The sequence below is a fragment of the Dendrobates tinctorius genome, unplaced genomic scaffold (assembly GCF_039654945.1).
Source record: "Dendrobates tinctorius isolate UK_male_01 unplaced genomic scaffold, ASM3965494v1 ptg000293l, whole genome shotgun sequence".
NCBI lineage: Eukaryota > Metazoa > Chordata > Amphibia > Anura > Dendrobatidae > Dendrobates > Dendrobates tinctorius.
In genome coordinates, this window is record NW_027361960.1 from 11,834,339 (window position 1) to 11,848,679 (window position 14,341).

General features: G+C 45.9%; 1 protein-coding gene across 3 annotated transcripts in view; it reads left to right on the top strand.

Annotated features, from left to right (window-relative positions):
* The window catches only part of QPCT (glutaminyl-peptide cyclotransferase), a 217,984-nt gene that overhangs the window by 94,065 nt on the left and 109,578 nt on the right, over window positions 1-14,341 (top strand). For all 3 annotated transcript variants that reach the window (XR_012226897.1, XM_073560131.1, XM_073560130.1), the window contains exon 4: window positions 7,670-7,849. Coding sequence is in view for 2 of the 3 variants with exons in the window: in XM_073560131.1 (XP_073416232.1) it covers window positions 7,670-7,849 (180 nt within the window). In the remaining variant the exon portion in view is untranslated. The remainder of the gene's footprint in view (window positions 1-7,669; window positions 7,850-14,341) is intronic.

Here is a 14,341-nt window from a genome sequence, read left to right on the forward strand (position 1 = left end):
CAGTACCTGACCGACATTTCTTCTGTGGGTGGACAGGTCCGGAGAGAAGACAAGAATATCATCCAGATACACCACCACACAGGAGTACAGAAGGTCTCGGAGAATGTCATTTACAAACTCCTGGAATACCGCGGGGGCATTGCACAAACCGAAGGGCATGACCAAATATTCGTAGTGCCCGTCTCTGGTATTGAAGGCGGTCTTCCATACATCTCCGGAGCGAGGCAGCGGGTACTTATTCTTGATCGTAATTTCATTAAGACCCCGGTAGTCAATACAGGGACGAAGAGACCCGTCCTTCTTCTTGACGAAGAAGAAACCTGCGCCAGCAGGTGAAGATGACTTCCGGATAAAGCCTCTGGCCAAATTTTCCTGAATGTACTCGGTCATGGCTTGAGACTCGAGAGGATTCAGAGGATAGATTCGACCTCTAGGAGGAGTAGAGCCTGGAACAAGATTGATGGGGCAATCGTACGGACGATGCGGGGGAAGACTCTATGCCTCTTTCTTATCAAAGACGTCGGCGAAGGCAAGTCTGCAGGCACTGTGACTGGCCGCGAAGTTTTAAGAGGCTGAACAGGAAGGAGACACTTAGGCAGGACTGACCCCCAACGAAGGATGTCTCCAGATCGCCAGTCCAGAACAGGTTCATGTATCCTTAACCAAGGAAGGCATAAGAGAAGTGTATGGGACAATGATGGCAGCACAAAGAAGGTTATCCTCTCCTGATGCAAGGCTCCAATTTTTAACTCCACCTCCTCGGTGACCAAGGTTACGGTCTCCCGTAGGGGAGCACCCTCGACAGACGCTAACTGCTGAGGAGTCTCCAAGGACCTGACAGGTATCCGCAATCTTTTGACCGCCTCGAGCTGGATGAAATTCCCCGCTGCCCCAGAATCTATATAAGCTACCTCCGAAGAGCATTTAGAACCCTGGTTCAACAAAACCGAGAGGGTCAAAGGTAGAGAGGTGTCATTGACACCTAGGGAGGCCTCTCTTACTTGTCCTAGGCGGAGGCGTTTCCCGGTCTCACCGGGCAAGAACCCAGGAGATGGGTGGCGCAGCCACAATAGAGACAGAGACCTTGTGCGAGTCTCTCCTGGCGACGCTGCTCAGCCGGCTTGAGTCGGTCCACTTGCATGGGCTCTGGAGCTGCAGCTGCGGAGGAAAATCGCGAGCGGGGAGGACTGCGTGTGGCAGGAGACGAGCGAGGAAATCTTCTCTCCCTGGCAGCTTCGTGGGTACGCTCCTGGAAATGTAGATCGATACGCATCGCCAGAGAAATGAGGATCTCCAGGGACGTTGGTGTGTCTTGCCCAGCCAACTCGTCTTTAATTCGAGTGGACAAGCCACGCCAAAAGGCTCCTACCAGGGCCTCATTGTTCCATCCTAGCTCGGAAGCCAAGGTAAGGAACTGGATAGCGTACTGGCCCACTGAGAGAGTACCCTGGCGGAGATTAAATAACGACTCGGTGGCAGAGACCAGGCGCCCGGGCTCGTCGAAGACTTTACGAAAAGTCTCCAGAAAGGGAGCGAGCTGGGAGACCAGGGGATCGTCTCGCTCCCACAGGGGGTTTACCCAAGCCAGTGCCTCACCCTCCAAGTGGGATACCACAAAGGCCACTTTGGCTCGGTCGATGGGATATTGTTGTGGCAATAATTCAAAATGCAACTGGCATTGGTTAAGGAACCCCCGACACTGCTTGGGGTCCCCGGTGTACCGCGGGGGTTTGGCCAAACGGGGCGAAGGCTGTGGAACCGGAGCTGGGGCAGCGGCCTGTAGGGTGAGCAGCTGATTATCCACCGAGGCCATGAAATTCAGCATGCGGGCTTGGGTGTCTCGCTTTTGGGCGAGTTCCTGCTGGAAACTGGCTAGCTGGGATGCGCTCCCCGGATCGGAGGGCTGCAGATCCGCGAGACGGGACTCCATGGTCTTCAAAAATGCCATGATCCGGGTCTGATTTTCCCGGAGGAACGCTAGTTCCTTTTGGGCGGTGGCAGAGGTACCAGCGGGGTCCATGGCCTGATTATACTGTGAGACCTCTGAAGGGGCTCCTGGGGTGGACCCGCTGGACCGTGGCAACGAACCTCCCTCAGGCGAGCTGACCTGGTGTACCACCCCCTATACAGGGAGCGTTAGGGGCAGACCCAAGGGAGACTGTCGCCACAGTAGCTGGTACCCAGGGGAGAGACCCAGGAGTAGCCGTGGGTTGCTGGAGAGGCTGACGGAGAACCGGCAGGACTGGAACACGGAGGACGAACAGGACTGGGATGATGGAGGCAGAACAGCAACACGGAGGAGACAGCAAGGAGGAGGCACGGATTGGAGTCGCGGACTGGAGACACAGGAGTGAGGCTGGACGGGAGCACAGGCAGGCGGGCACTAGGAGAAAGGAACACGGAGATTTAAGGAACGGGCACAGGCAAAGGAACTGCAGGCAGGGGAATGCGCGGCAGGATGAGGGGCCAGAATCACTTGCAAGTCACAAATGATAATCGGGTACCGCCAAGAGGAAGAGGCGGCCTGATAAGGGAAAAGGTTGAGGGACTTCCGGGTCAGGGTGAGGCGCAAGCAAGGAGACAAGAGCGGCCGCCCAGAGCAGAATAGAGAGTGCGCGCACTGATAACACAGCGTGGGCGCGCGCCCGTCTGGAAACCGGGGCAGGAGCAGGAGACCGAGCGGGAGCGCTCAGGGAAGCCAGGTGAGTGTGCAAGGAGGAGGAGGACCGCGGCGAGGCAGGCGGTGGCCGCAGCGGTGCAGGAGAAGGAGACGGCAGCAGCGGCGGTACAGGAGCAGGAGGCGGCGCCCGCGGCAGTACCAGAGCAGGAGGTGGCGTGACAATAGTTGGGGGTTAATGCCACCTTTCTATTGCTCAAGAGTTCAGCGCAGGTCAGGCTGTGAGGCAACTCAGCTTCAGTGAATAGCGGTGACGTCACTGATGCTGCGCTGCCTCACAGCCTGACCCGCGCTGAACTCTTGAGCAATAGAAAGGTGGCATCAACCCCCAACTATTACCCCGTCCATATGTCACCCGCTACAGGGCAGTGGGAAGAGAGAGGCTAAGTGCCAGAATTGGTGCATCTTAGAGATGCGCCATTTCTGGGGTGGCTGGAGGTAGATGTTTGTAGCCGGGGGGTGGGGCCAATAACCATGGTCCCTTCCTAGGCTATGAATATCTGCCCCAGTCGCTGACTTTCCCTCTCTGGCGCAGAAAATTGCTTGGGAGCCCACGCCATTTTTTTTCCTGAAAAGATACTTTTATTAAATACACACATGTCCCATAATTTGCACGCACACTATACTAATTATATTGGTCACTGACATCTATATATCAAACTATTATGCATGTGTTTACTGTATGTAATCCATGTCTCCTATTCTTTTGGCTCCTGCATTGACTTTACAGAAGCCGACAAATGAATTAACGGCTAATCTTCTATCTACCGTATATTCTCGTGTATAAGCCGAGATTTTCAGCCCATTTGGGCTGAAATTCCCCCTCTCGGCTTATACGTGAGTCATATACGCCAGGGGGTCGGCAGGGGAGGGGGAGCGGGGGTGTCAGATCATACTTACCCCCCGTCACGGTCTCTGAAGCCCCCTGCTTCTCCCATGGTCTCCCTTCCTTCAGCGGTCACGTGGTACTGCTCATTAAAGTCATGAATATGACCGCTGAAGGAAGGAAAGGAGACCGTGGGAGAAGTGGGGGGGGCTGCAGAGACCACACCAGGAGGGGGTAAGTATATGCAGTATTCACCTGTCCCTGTTCCAACGCTGCTTGCCGCTGTATGCAGCGTCCTCTGTCAGTGACGTTCAGGCAGCAGAGGGCGCAATGACATAGTTAGTGCGCGCCACGCCCTCTGGACCGGGGACAGGTGAATATCTGAGGTGCCGGGGCCCTGAGCCAGCGATGACATAGGCACCTGGCCCCCAGCAACAAGCGGTGAGTATGTAATTTTTTTTTATTTGCAGCAGCAGCATATGGGGCAAAATCTATGGAGTAGCATATGGGGGCATAATCTATCGAGCATTTTATGGGGCAGCATATGGGGCATAACCTATGGAGCATTTTATAGGGGCATAATCTATGGAGCATCTTATGGGGGCATAATCTGTGGAGCATCTTTTGGGGCCATAACCTTTATGGAGCAGCATATGGGGCATATTTTTATATGGAGCATCTTATGGGGGCATTATTAAGCTTTGTGCAGCATTTTATGGGGCGTATTTTGTATGGAGCATCTTATGGGGCCATCATGAACTGTATGGAGCATTATATGGGGCTCCTGATTCAATATGGATATTCAAAAACATTTAACCTACTGATGTCTCAATTAATTTTACTTTTATTGGTATCTATTTTTGTTTTTGAAATTTACCAGTAGCTGCTGCATTTTCCACCCTAGGCTTATACGCGAGTCAATAAGTTTTCCCAGTTTCTTGTGGCAAAATTAGGGGGGTTGGCGTATACTCTGGTCGGCTTATACACGAGTATATATGGTATATCTGTATATATATATATACATATATATATATATATATACAGTGGGGCAAAAAAGTATTTAGTCAGTCAGCAATAGTGCAAGTTCCACCACTTAAAAAGATGAGAGGCGTCTGTAATTTACATCATAGGTAGACCTCAACTATGGGAGACAAACTGAGAAAAAAAAAATCCAGAAAATCACATTGTCTGTTTTTTTTTCATTTTATTTGCATATTATGGTGGAAAATAAGTATTTGGTCAGAAACAAAATTTCATCTCAATACTTTGTGATATATCCTTTGTTGGCAATGACAGAGGTCAAACGTTTTCTGTAAGTCTTCACAAGGTTGCCACACACTGTTGTTGGTATGTTGGCCCATTCCTCCATACAGATCTTCTCTAGAGCAGTGATGTTTTTGGCTTTTCGCTTGGCAACACGGGCTTTCAACTCCCTCCAAATTTTTTCTATAGGGTTGAGATCTGGAGACTGGCTAGGCCACTCCAGGACCTTGAAATGCTTCTTACGAAGCCACTCCTTCGTTGCCCTGGCGGTGTGCTTTGGATCATTGTCATGTTGAAAGACCCAGCCACGTTTCATCTTCAATGCCCTTGCTGATGGAAGGAGGTTTGCACTCAAAATCTCACGATACATGGCCCCATTCATTCTTTCATGTACCCGGATCAGTCGTCCTGGCCCCTTTGCAGAGAAACAGCCCCAAAGCATGATGTTTCCACCACCATGCTTTACAGTAGGTATGGTGTTTGATGGATGCAACTCAGTATTCTTTTTCCTCCAAACACGACAAGTTGTGTTTCTACCAAACAGTTCCAGTTTGGTTTCATCAGACCATAGGACATTCTCCCAAAACTCCTCTGGATCATCCAAATGCTCTCTAGCAAACTTCAGACGGGCCCGGACATGTACGGGCTTAAGCAGTGGGACACGTCTGGCACTGCAGGATCTGAGTCCATGGTGGCGTAGTGTGTTACTTATGGTAGGCCTTGTTACATTGGTCCCAGCTCTCTGCAGTTCATTCACTAGGTCCCCCCGTGTGGTTCTGGGATTTTTGCTCACCGTTCTTGTGATCATTCTGACCCCACGGGGTGGGATTTTGCGTGGAGCACCAGATCGAGGGAGATTATCAGTGGTCTTGTATGTCTTCCATTTTCTATTTATTGCTCCCACAGTTGATTTCTTCACTCCAAGCTGGTTGGCTATTGCAGATTCAGTCTTCCCAGCCTGGTGCAGGGCTACAATTTTGTTTCTGGTGTCCTTTGACAGCTCTTTGGTCTTCACCATAGTGGAGTTTGGAGTCAGACTGTTTGAGGGTGTGCACAGGTGTCTTTTTATACTGATAACAAGTTTAAACAGGTGCCATTACTACAGGTAATGAGTGGAGGAAAGAGGAGACTCTTAAAGAAGAAGTTACAGGTCTGTGAGAGCCAGAAATCTTGATTGCTTGTTTCTGACCAAATACTTATTTTCCACCATAATATGCAAATAAAATGAAAAAAAAAACAGACAATGTGATTTTCTGGACTTTTTTTTCTCAGTTTGTCTCCCATAGTTGAGGTCTACCTATGATGTAAATTACAGACGCCTCTCATCTTTTTAAGTGGTGGAACTTGCACTATTGCTGACTGACTAAATACTTTTTTGCCCCACTGTATATATTGTGAGGTAGCGCTGTTATTCGGGTAGGGGATACTCGCTCAGCAGCCACAAAATCAGATCCGGCACAGATTTTCCATAAAGCAAGCATAGTCCATGCGGTTTATTCAACATCATAAACCCACAGCAGCAACAAAACTTCATATAAACAGCAGAGTGTCCATGGCAGAGTTTCACTCTGCCAACCCTGTGTTCACACAGGTTGTACAATGTCCAGCATACAGGCTCTCTAAGGGTGTGTGCACACGCTGCGGATTCTGCTGCGGTTCCGCAGCGGATTTGGCCGCTGCGGGTCCGCAGCAGTTTTTGCTGCGGTGTACAGTACCATTATTCCCTATGGGAATAAAAAAACCGCAGTGCAGATGGTGCGGATTTTTCCACGCGGTTTTCCTGCGGTTTTGAAACCCCAGAAAGAATTGACATTTCAATTCTTTCTGCGGATTCTGCTGCGGTTTGCCATCTGCTCCATTGTGGAGATGAAAAACCGCAGGGCAAAACCGCAGAGCAATCCGCAGGTAAAACCGCAGATTTACCTGCGGATTTTACAAAATCCGTGAGGCCAAATCCGCACCCCATTCCGCAGCGTGTGCACGTAGCCTTAGCCTCACTTATCTCACCCACGTCCAGGTTTCCTCATGGCTGCTTCAGTTTACTGCAGACGTTCATTCCCTCCCCTGGGAGCTCTCAGACACGTGCAGCCATTCACCACAGCCACTTCACAGGGTGTTAGCCAGGAAGCTCCATCTCAGCGGGACTTTCCACACTGGACCACATTATATGGTCCATAGCCACGTCCACCGGGTCACATGACTATGACCTCATCAAGGGTCCTTTAAACACACATATACACTTTACAATAGCGTTATTAAACACCCCCCTGGGTGTAGGTAACTAGTACCTGACACATTGAACCAGCAACCTGTTGCAATTTGGTGCGGTCGGCGCAGCGTCAAAAGGACTCATGCACCGCCAAACGCATACCTGCGCACGGCCTGCGTCCCCAGTGCTAAAGATAGGGGAAGCAGGACGCATGCAGCGTCATGCGCCCGTAGGCAGAGCTACTGGAGGAGGCGCGGCAGGGGGCGGGGCTTAGTGGCGGCCGTGTGCAGGCCGTCGCTGCGGCCTTAAACGCAAATGTGAAACTAGCCTAAGTGAGCCGACCTGCCATACTGCATATGTAGCAGAGCTGTGTGTGTCGGTATGTGCATGTTCTGCAGAGCTGTGTGTGTATAATACACACACTGCCGAGAAACACTAACAATAGATTTATCACTAGCATACTCTGTCCTAGGATGCATCTTATGGTAAGGTGCGACTCATGGTAAGGTGTAACTTATAGTCTTAAAAATACGTTATATGACTCCATTTAAGTTGCACAAAAATTGGCAGTTGGCCACTGGGCCTGGTTCCTACCTGTTTAAGGATTATAAATGAGCTACTATTAAAGTAAAATAAAGCCATTATATTAAACATTTTAGACTTGTGATTTTCAAATATGTTTTTATTTATATAGGGGAGAACCTCAGGATCAAAACCCGATCTTTCCCTTCAGTTAATTTTCTTTGATGGAGAAGAAGCCTTCCATCAGTGGACGCCATTTGATTCTCTTTATGGCTCCCAGCATTTAGCTCAGAAGATGGAAAGTACTCCACATCCACCTAATGCTGAAAACACAAACCAGCTTCATGGCATTGTAAGTATTAGCTGTTTTTTTCACATGCTTTTGAATACTGTACACACTTACAGCATGTACACATAAAAGTTTAAAAAAAATGTAAAATCTTAGTACTTTTGATATCTTTAGCTGACCATACATTATAAATAAGTGTTGTTTTCACTGGGATCCCCAGGCAATTAAATGTGTATGGAGAAAAAATGAAAGCACCGTTCAACCTGTCAATAAATAGTATACAGGAACAGAGACTTAAAGTTACATACTTAAAAAACAGGGCTGCACCTTCAAATCATATTTATTCACTTAGAATAAATTCAATTAATTTCTATATGCATTCAGATGCATACAGAAAAAAAGACAACAAAGGGCAACAAGCTTAAAAGTAAAAACACAAATGTGTATCACCACCAACCCTTATCCAGACTATTTAGTGCTTCCACACTCCAGCCTTTGCTAATGTAGACAGCACCGAGGGTATAAACCTAAGGCTAGGTGAAGATGAGCATATTTTTTGTCATCTGAGAAAATCAGATAAATTATGCCAATCACAATCCGATCAGACTCTGATCAGAGTATTATCATAGTGTGTTCTGATTCTCTCGGATGAAGAGAAGATGGAGAAAAAGAATTCTCCATCTTTTCCTTTGTGTCAGTCTGTGGAAATAGGACTGCACTTAGATGTCATTCGAGTGCAGTCAGATATGTCCCTTGCTCTCACTGACTTGCATAGCTCAGTGCAATCTGAATATTGGAACAAACTTGCAGTGATTTTTTTTCTTTGACCTTACACTGTCCGAGGAAGAAGTCAGACGTGCACGGCCCCATAGAATAACATAGGAACGAATGCTAAGGCCGGGATGACACTACTGTTTGTGATGGGAGAAACTCGCACGAGTCTCAAGCATCAACAACCGGCGCTGCCGCTGACACTCGGGACCGTAGCTGCGGAGCTGTGGTCTAAGGCCGGGGTCACACTAACCGACGCAAAATATGGTCAGTATTTTACATGCGTAATACGGAAGAATGACCCCTAAACAGTGCTTCGTATGTCACCCGTAATCAAGGTGTGGTCGCGTATTTTGCGCATGTAAGCATCCGTATGTGATCGGTATGGTGAGATTTTCTCGCAGGCTTGCAAAATGGACATATAATGGAGCCCTATGACAGGGTTTCTAAACAGAAACCAAAGAATAGATATAGACTCATAGAATGCGTGTATATATATATATATATATATATATATATATGTATTCTATGTGTATATATCTATTCTTTCGTTTCTTTATAAAACCTGTCAGTGTGAGTTTACTGTATAGCGCACTGAATTGCCGGCTTTGCTAAAAGACACCTGGTGCGTATTTCTCGCAGGTCACATGTGTGTTCCGTGTGTAATGCGTATTTTTTGCGCACCCATAGACTTGCATTGGCGCACTACGGGCGTAGTACGCTGACAATCGCAGCATGCTGAGATTGGCACGGAGCGTAGAATACAGATGAGAAATATACGGCTGGTGCGAGGGACCCCATAGAGAATCATTTGTCCGTGTGTAATGCGTGCTTTTAGCGCCTCTCACTCGGCCGTATTCCTCGCCAGTGTGACCCCGGCCTAACCGTCAAAATGGCAGATAGCATTCATCCTGTTATTACGGTCGTGTGAACAAGCATTAACCCTAAGTTCCTACAATGAGTATTTTGTGAGTTTTGATGTTGTAGATTTCCTGCAGCATTTCTGTCCAGTTTAGCGAAATTAGGTTACTTGTGTTTTTTTTTCATTGCATTTTTAACCCCTTTACGACCTGGAACGTATTCATACGTCCAGATTGGTAGGTACTGATTGATCTTGGACGTATGGATACGTCCAGGCGATTTCTCACGCACAGGACCTGTGCAGGTGCAATTGCTGCCGAGTGTCAGCTGATTCTGACAGTTGACACATGGCACTCACTGACAGGTGCGGTGCCTGCACTACTCCTGGCACTTTAACCCCCTAAATGGTGCCATTGATATACTGTAGATCGCAGCATTTAGAAGGCAGAGATAGGGAGCCCCCTCTGCCATTCGATCAGCTCTCCCACGATGATGACGATGATCATTGCAATGGTGACCTGATGTTATCATGACAATATCCGGGTCATCAGTCACTAGCAAGTTAGATCATGCGCAGTGCATGATCTAACTAACTTGTGTCGGCAGGGCTACCAAGTTATGAAGCACAGCAATGCTTGTGCATTGCATTGCTTTACAACTGTGATCAGGCTGCAAAAAGTGAAAGTCCCATAGTGGGACAAAGTTAAAAAAAAAAAAAAAAGTTGTAAAAATATATTTTTTTAAAGTCACAAAATAATAAAAAAATTTTTATTGTACCCATAAATAAATATTTTTATGAAAAAAAAACAATAAAAGTACACATTTGGTGTTGCCGACCCGACCTATAAGTCCCACTAATTTACCCTCTCTGTGAACACCATAAAAAAATAAAAAACTAGGCAAAGCGCGATGCTTTATCATCATCCCGCTGAACAAAAAGTGGGATAAAACGCGATCCAAAAGACGAATGTAAATAAAAATAGTATCTTTGAAAACGTCATCTTGTCCCGCAAAAAACAAGCCACTCTACAGCTCCATCAACTGAAAAGTTATTCTATAAAATAGTTTTTTCTGTGTAAAAGCGCCAAAACATAAAAAATCTATATGAATATGGTATCGCTTTAATCATACTGACCGGAAGAATAAAGCTGCATTATCAATTTTAACACACAAGGAGCAGCTTAAACCCCCCTCCCCCCTAAAAAAAAAAAATTCCGCAATTGCTGATTTTTGTTCATTCTGCCTCCCAAAAATCTGCATAGAAAGCGATCAAAAATATCATGTGCCTGAAAATGGTACCAATAAAAATGTCAAGTCGTCCCGCAAAAAATTCCCACACACGACTGCAGAAATATGGAAAAATTATAGCTCTCAAAATATGGAAATGCAAGATTTGTTTTTGCAGCAAAAGGCATCTTTTAGTGTGTGACAGCAGGCAAACATAAAAAAGATGTATGGTATTGCTGTAGTTGATTGCAGTAAGGCTCAGCTCACATTTATCCTGTGCTCTGCGCTCAGTGCTTACACCGGGGTTTCCTTGTAAATTTTTGAAATAAGTGATTGAGACAAACCCCCGTTGGAAGATTCCCTATAATGAGGCATATGGAGCCACTGTGGATACTGTCTGGCCGCCTATGATCTGGCAGTATCTGCCTATTTAGGCGTGCATAAAAGCGTGTTCCATCACAGTTTTGTGCATTTCTGGAAAGAAGGACACCGCTAAACAGAGACCAGATTGAGTCCAGAGTAATTTCTGCCTCATTGTAGTGATTGAATCCCTCGGGTGTTTCATCTGAATCATGTCACACAGAGATTTAGTTGAAATACCCGATATAAGTGCTCAGCGTAGAGCGCTGGATAAATATGATCACAATATTATATCAAATGTTCCCAAAAAAGTTTCAAATCATTCCACACAAAAAAGCAGGATCTCACTCAGGTCCATCATCTGTTATCGGAAATAAAGGGAGCTTCCACGTTACTGATTACAAACCCTCTGGAAAAGCAAAATGGCTCCTCATACTAAAAAAGAAATTCAGCAAATTCTGCGCTCCCAAATACTAATGCTCCATCCCTTCTGAGCTGCAGTGTGACTAAACAACATTTAGTGTATACCTGTTTAGTAGAGTTGAGCGAAACGGGTCGGTCAAATTCATAAGTCGCCAACTTTCGCTAGTCGGGTTTCATGAAACGAAACCCGACCATAGCGTGAGGTCGGCCATGAGGTCGGCGACCAGAGCGCCAAAGTCACGTTTCAAATGATGCTTCCATCGCCCTTTTTCAGCCAATGATGGAGGATGCACACTGTGGGCAACGTGACGACATGGGCAGCGGTCACCACCATCTTTGAGAAGGGCATGCAAGTTATTGGCTTGCTTTGTGTGGCGTCACAGGGGCTATAAAAGGGGGTGCACGCCGACCGCCATCTTACTTCTGCTGATCTTAGCATAGGGAGAGGTTGCTGCTGCTGATTCTAAATAAGGGAGAGTGTTAGGCAGGGAAGAAAAAAAAAACTGCTTCTGCTGGTAGCGATTTTCACTGTACAACACAACAGTTTGTGTGCAGTGACAGGGGAGGATATATTTTTGTGCATCAGCTCTGTTGGTTATTAGGCTGCCTTATAAGGCTCCCTGATAGCTGCATTGCTGTTTGCACACTGCTGTGCAAACTGCTTTTTTAAAAGCAAAAATACTTTTCTTCCTCTTTTCTGCACAGTTACCAAGCTTTCATTTTTCCACACTTTTTTGTGCAGCAGTCCTGCTTGTTAGGCTGCCTGCTGCCATACTTGGACTGAGAGCATCATTGTCAGCCTCCTAAAATCTCTAGGGAGCTTCCAATTCTCCCCAAAACTATATACACCTTGTACCTTGTCATACACCAGCCAATTTCAGCCTGTTAAATTGAGGTGTAATCTATAGTGGGCCTGAGATAATAGTTTAGCCTCCTAAAATCTCTAGGGAGATTCAAATTCTCCCCAATACTATATACACCTTGTACCTTCTCATACACCAGCCTATTTCAGCCTGTTAAATTGAGGTGTAATCTATAGTGGGCCTGAGATAAATGTTCAGCCTCCTAAAATCTCTAGAATCATAGAATCGTAGAGTTGGAAGGGACCTCCTGGGCCATCTGGTCCAACCCCCTGCTCAAAGCAGGATTCGCTAAATCATCCCAGTCAGATGTCTGTCCAGCCTCTGTTTGAAGACATCCATTGAAGGAGAACTCACCACTTCTCGTGGCAGCTTGTTCCACTCATTGATCACTCTAACTGTCAAAAAGTTTTTTCTAATATCTAATCTGTGTCTCCTCCCATTCAGTTTCATCCCATTGCTTCTAGTCTTTCCTTGTGCAAATGAGAATAAAGATGATCCTTCTACAATGTGACAGCCCTTGAGATATTTGTAGACAGCTATTAAGTCTCCTCTCAGTCTTCTCTTTTGCAAACTAAACAATCCCAAATCCTGCAACCTTTCCTCATAAGACAGGGTTTGCAGACCGGTCACCATTCTGGTTGCTCTTTTCTGAACTTGCTCCAGTTTGTTGATGTCTTTTTTAAAATGTGGTGCCCAAAACTGGACACAAATATTCCAGATGAGGTCTGACCAAAGAGGAGTAGAGGGAAATAATGACTTCACGTGATCTAGACTGTATGCTTCTGTTAATACATCCTAGAATTGCATTTGCTTTTTTTGCTGCTGCATCACACTGTTGACTCATATTCAGTTTGTGATCTATTAGTATACCCAAGTCTTTTTCACATGTGCTATAGCTTAGGCCTATTCCTCCCATTCTGTATATGCTTTTTTCATTTTTATTGCCCAGATGTAGTACTTTGCATTTGTCCCTGTTAAAAACCATTCTGTTAGTTGCTGCCCAGTTCTCCAGTTTATTTATATCTTTTTGAATCCTCTCTCTCTCTTCTCTAGTATTAGCTATCCCTCCTAGCTTTGTGTCATCAGCGAATTTAATCAGTTTACCCTCAATTCCTTCATCTAAATCGTTGATAAAGATGTTGAACAATACAGGGCCCAGGACAGAGCCCTGTGGTACCCCACTTGAGACATTCTTCCAACTGGATGTGCAGCCATTTACGACCACTCTTTGGGTCCGATCACTAAGCCAGTTATGAATCCACCTAACAGTTGCCTTGTCCATTCCATACCTAGTCATTTTTTCAATAAGGATTGTATGAGATACTTTGTCAAATGCTTTGCTGAAGTCAAGATATACTATATCTACAGCATTTCCTTGATCCACCCAATCAGTGATTCCGTCATAGAAGGAAATTAAGTTAGTCTGACATGACTTATTAGTTACAAACCCATGCTGACTCTGTTTAATCACTTCATTCTTATCCAGGTACTGACATACATGTTGTTTAATAATTTGTTCAAAGATCTTTCCTGGTATAGAAGTCAGACTCACCAGCCTATAGTTGCCTGGGTCCACCTTCTTCCCCTTTTTGAAGATAGGAACAACATTTGCTCTTCTCCAGTCTTCTGGGACTTCTCCTGTTCTCCAAGAATTTTCAAATATTATGGAGAGGGGTTCAAAAATTTCTTCTGCTATCTCCTTCAGTACTCTGGGGTGTAATTCATCTGGACCTGGAGACTTGAATTCATTTAGGTTAGCTAAGTGTTTCCTCACTATCTTTCTGTTTATAGATATCCTGGATTCTTCTATACCCTTAATAGGACAGTGAAGAACAGTTGATGTCACATTTCCTTTCTGAGAGAAAACAGATGCAAAATAGGAATTTAAAAGTTCGGCCTTCTCAACATCCTGTCTTACCATTTCATCATTTTCATCCTGTAAAAATCCTATAGCATCTTTGACTTTTCTTTTACTTTTGACATATCCCCAAAATCCTTTATTATTGCTTTTGACATCTCTTGCAAGCCTCAATTCATTGTCAGCTTTAGA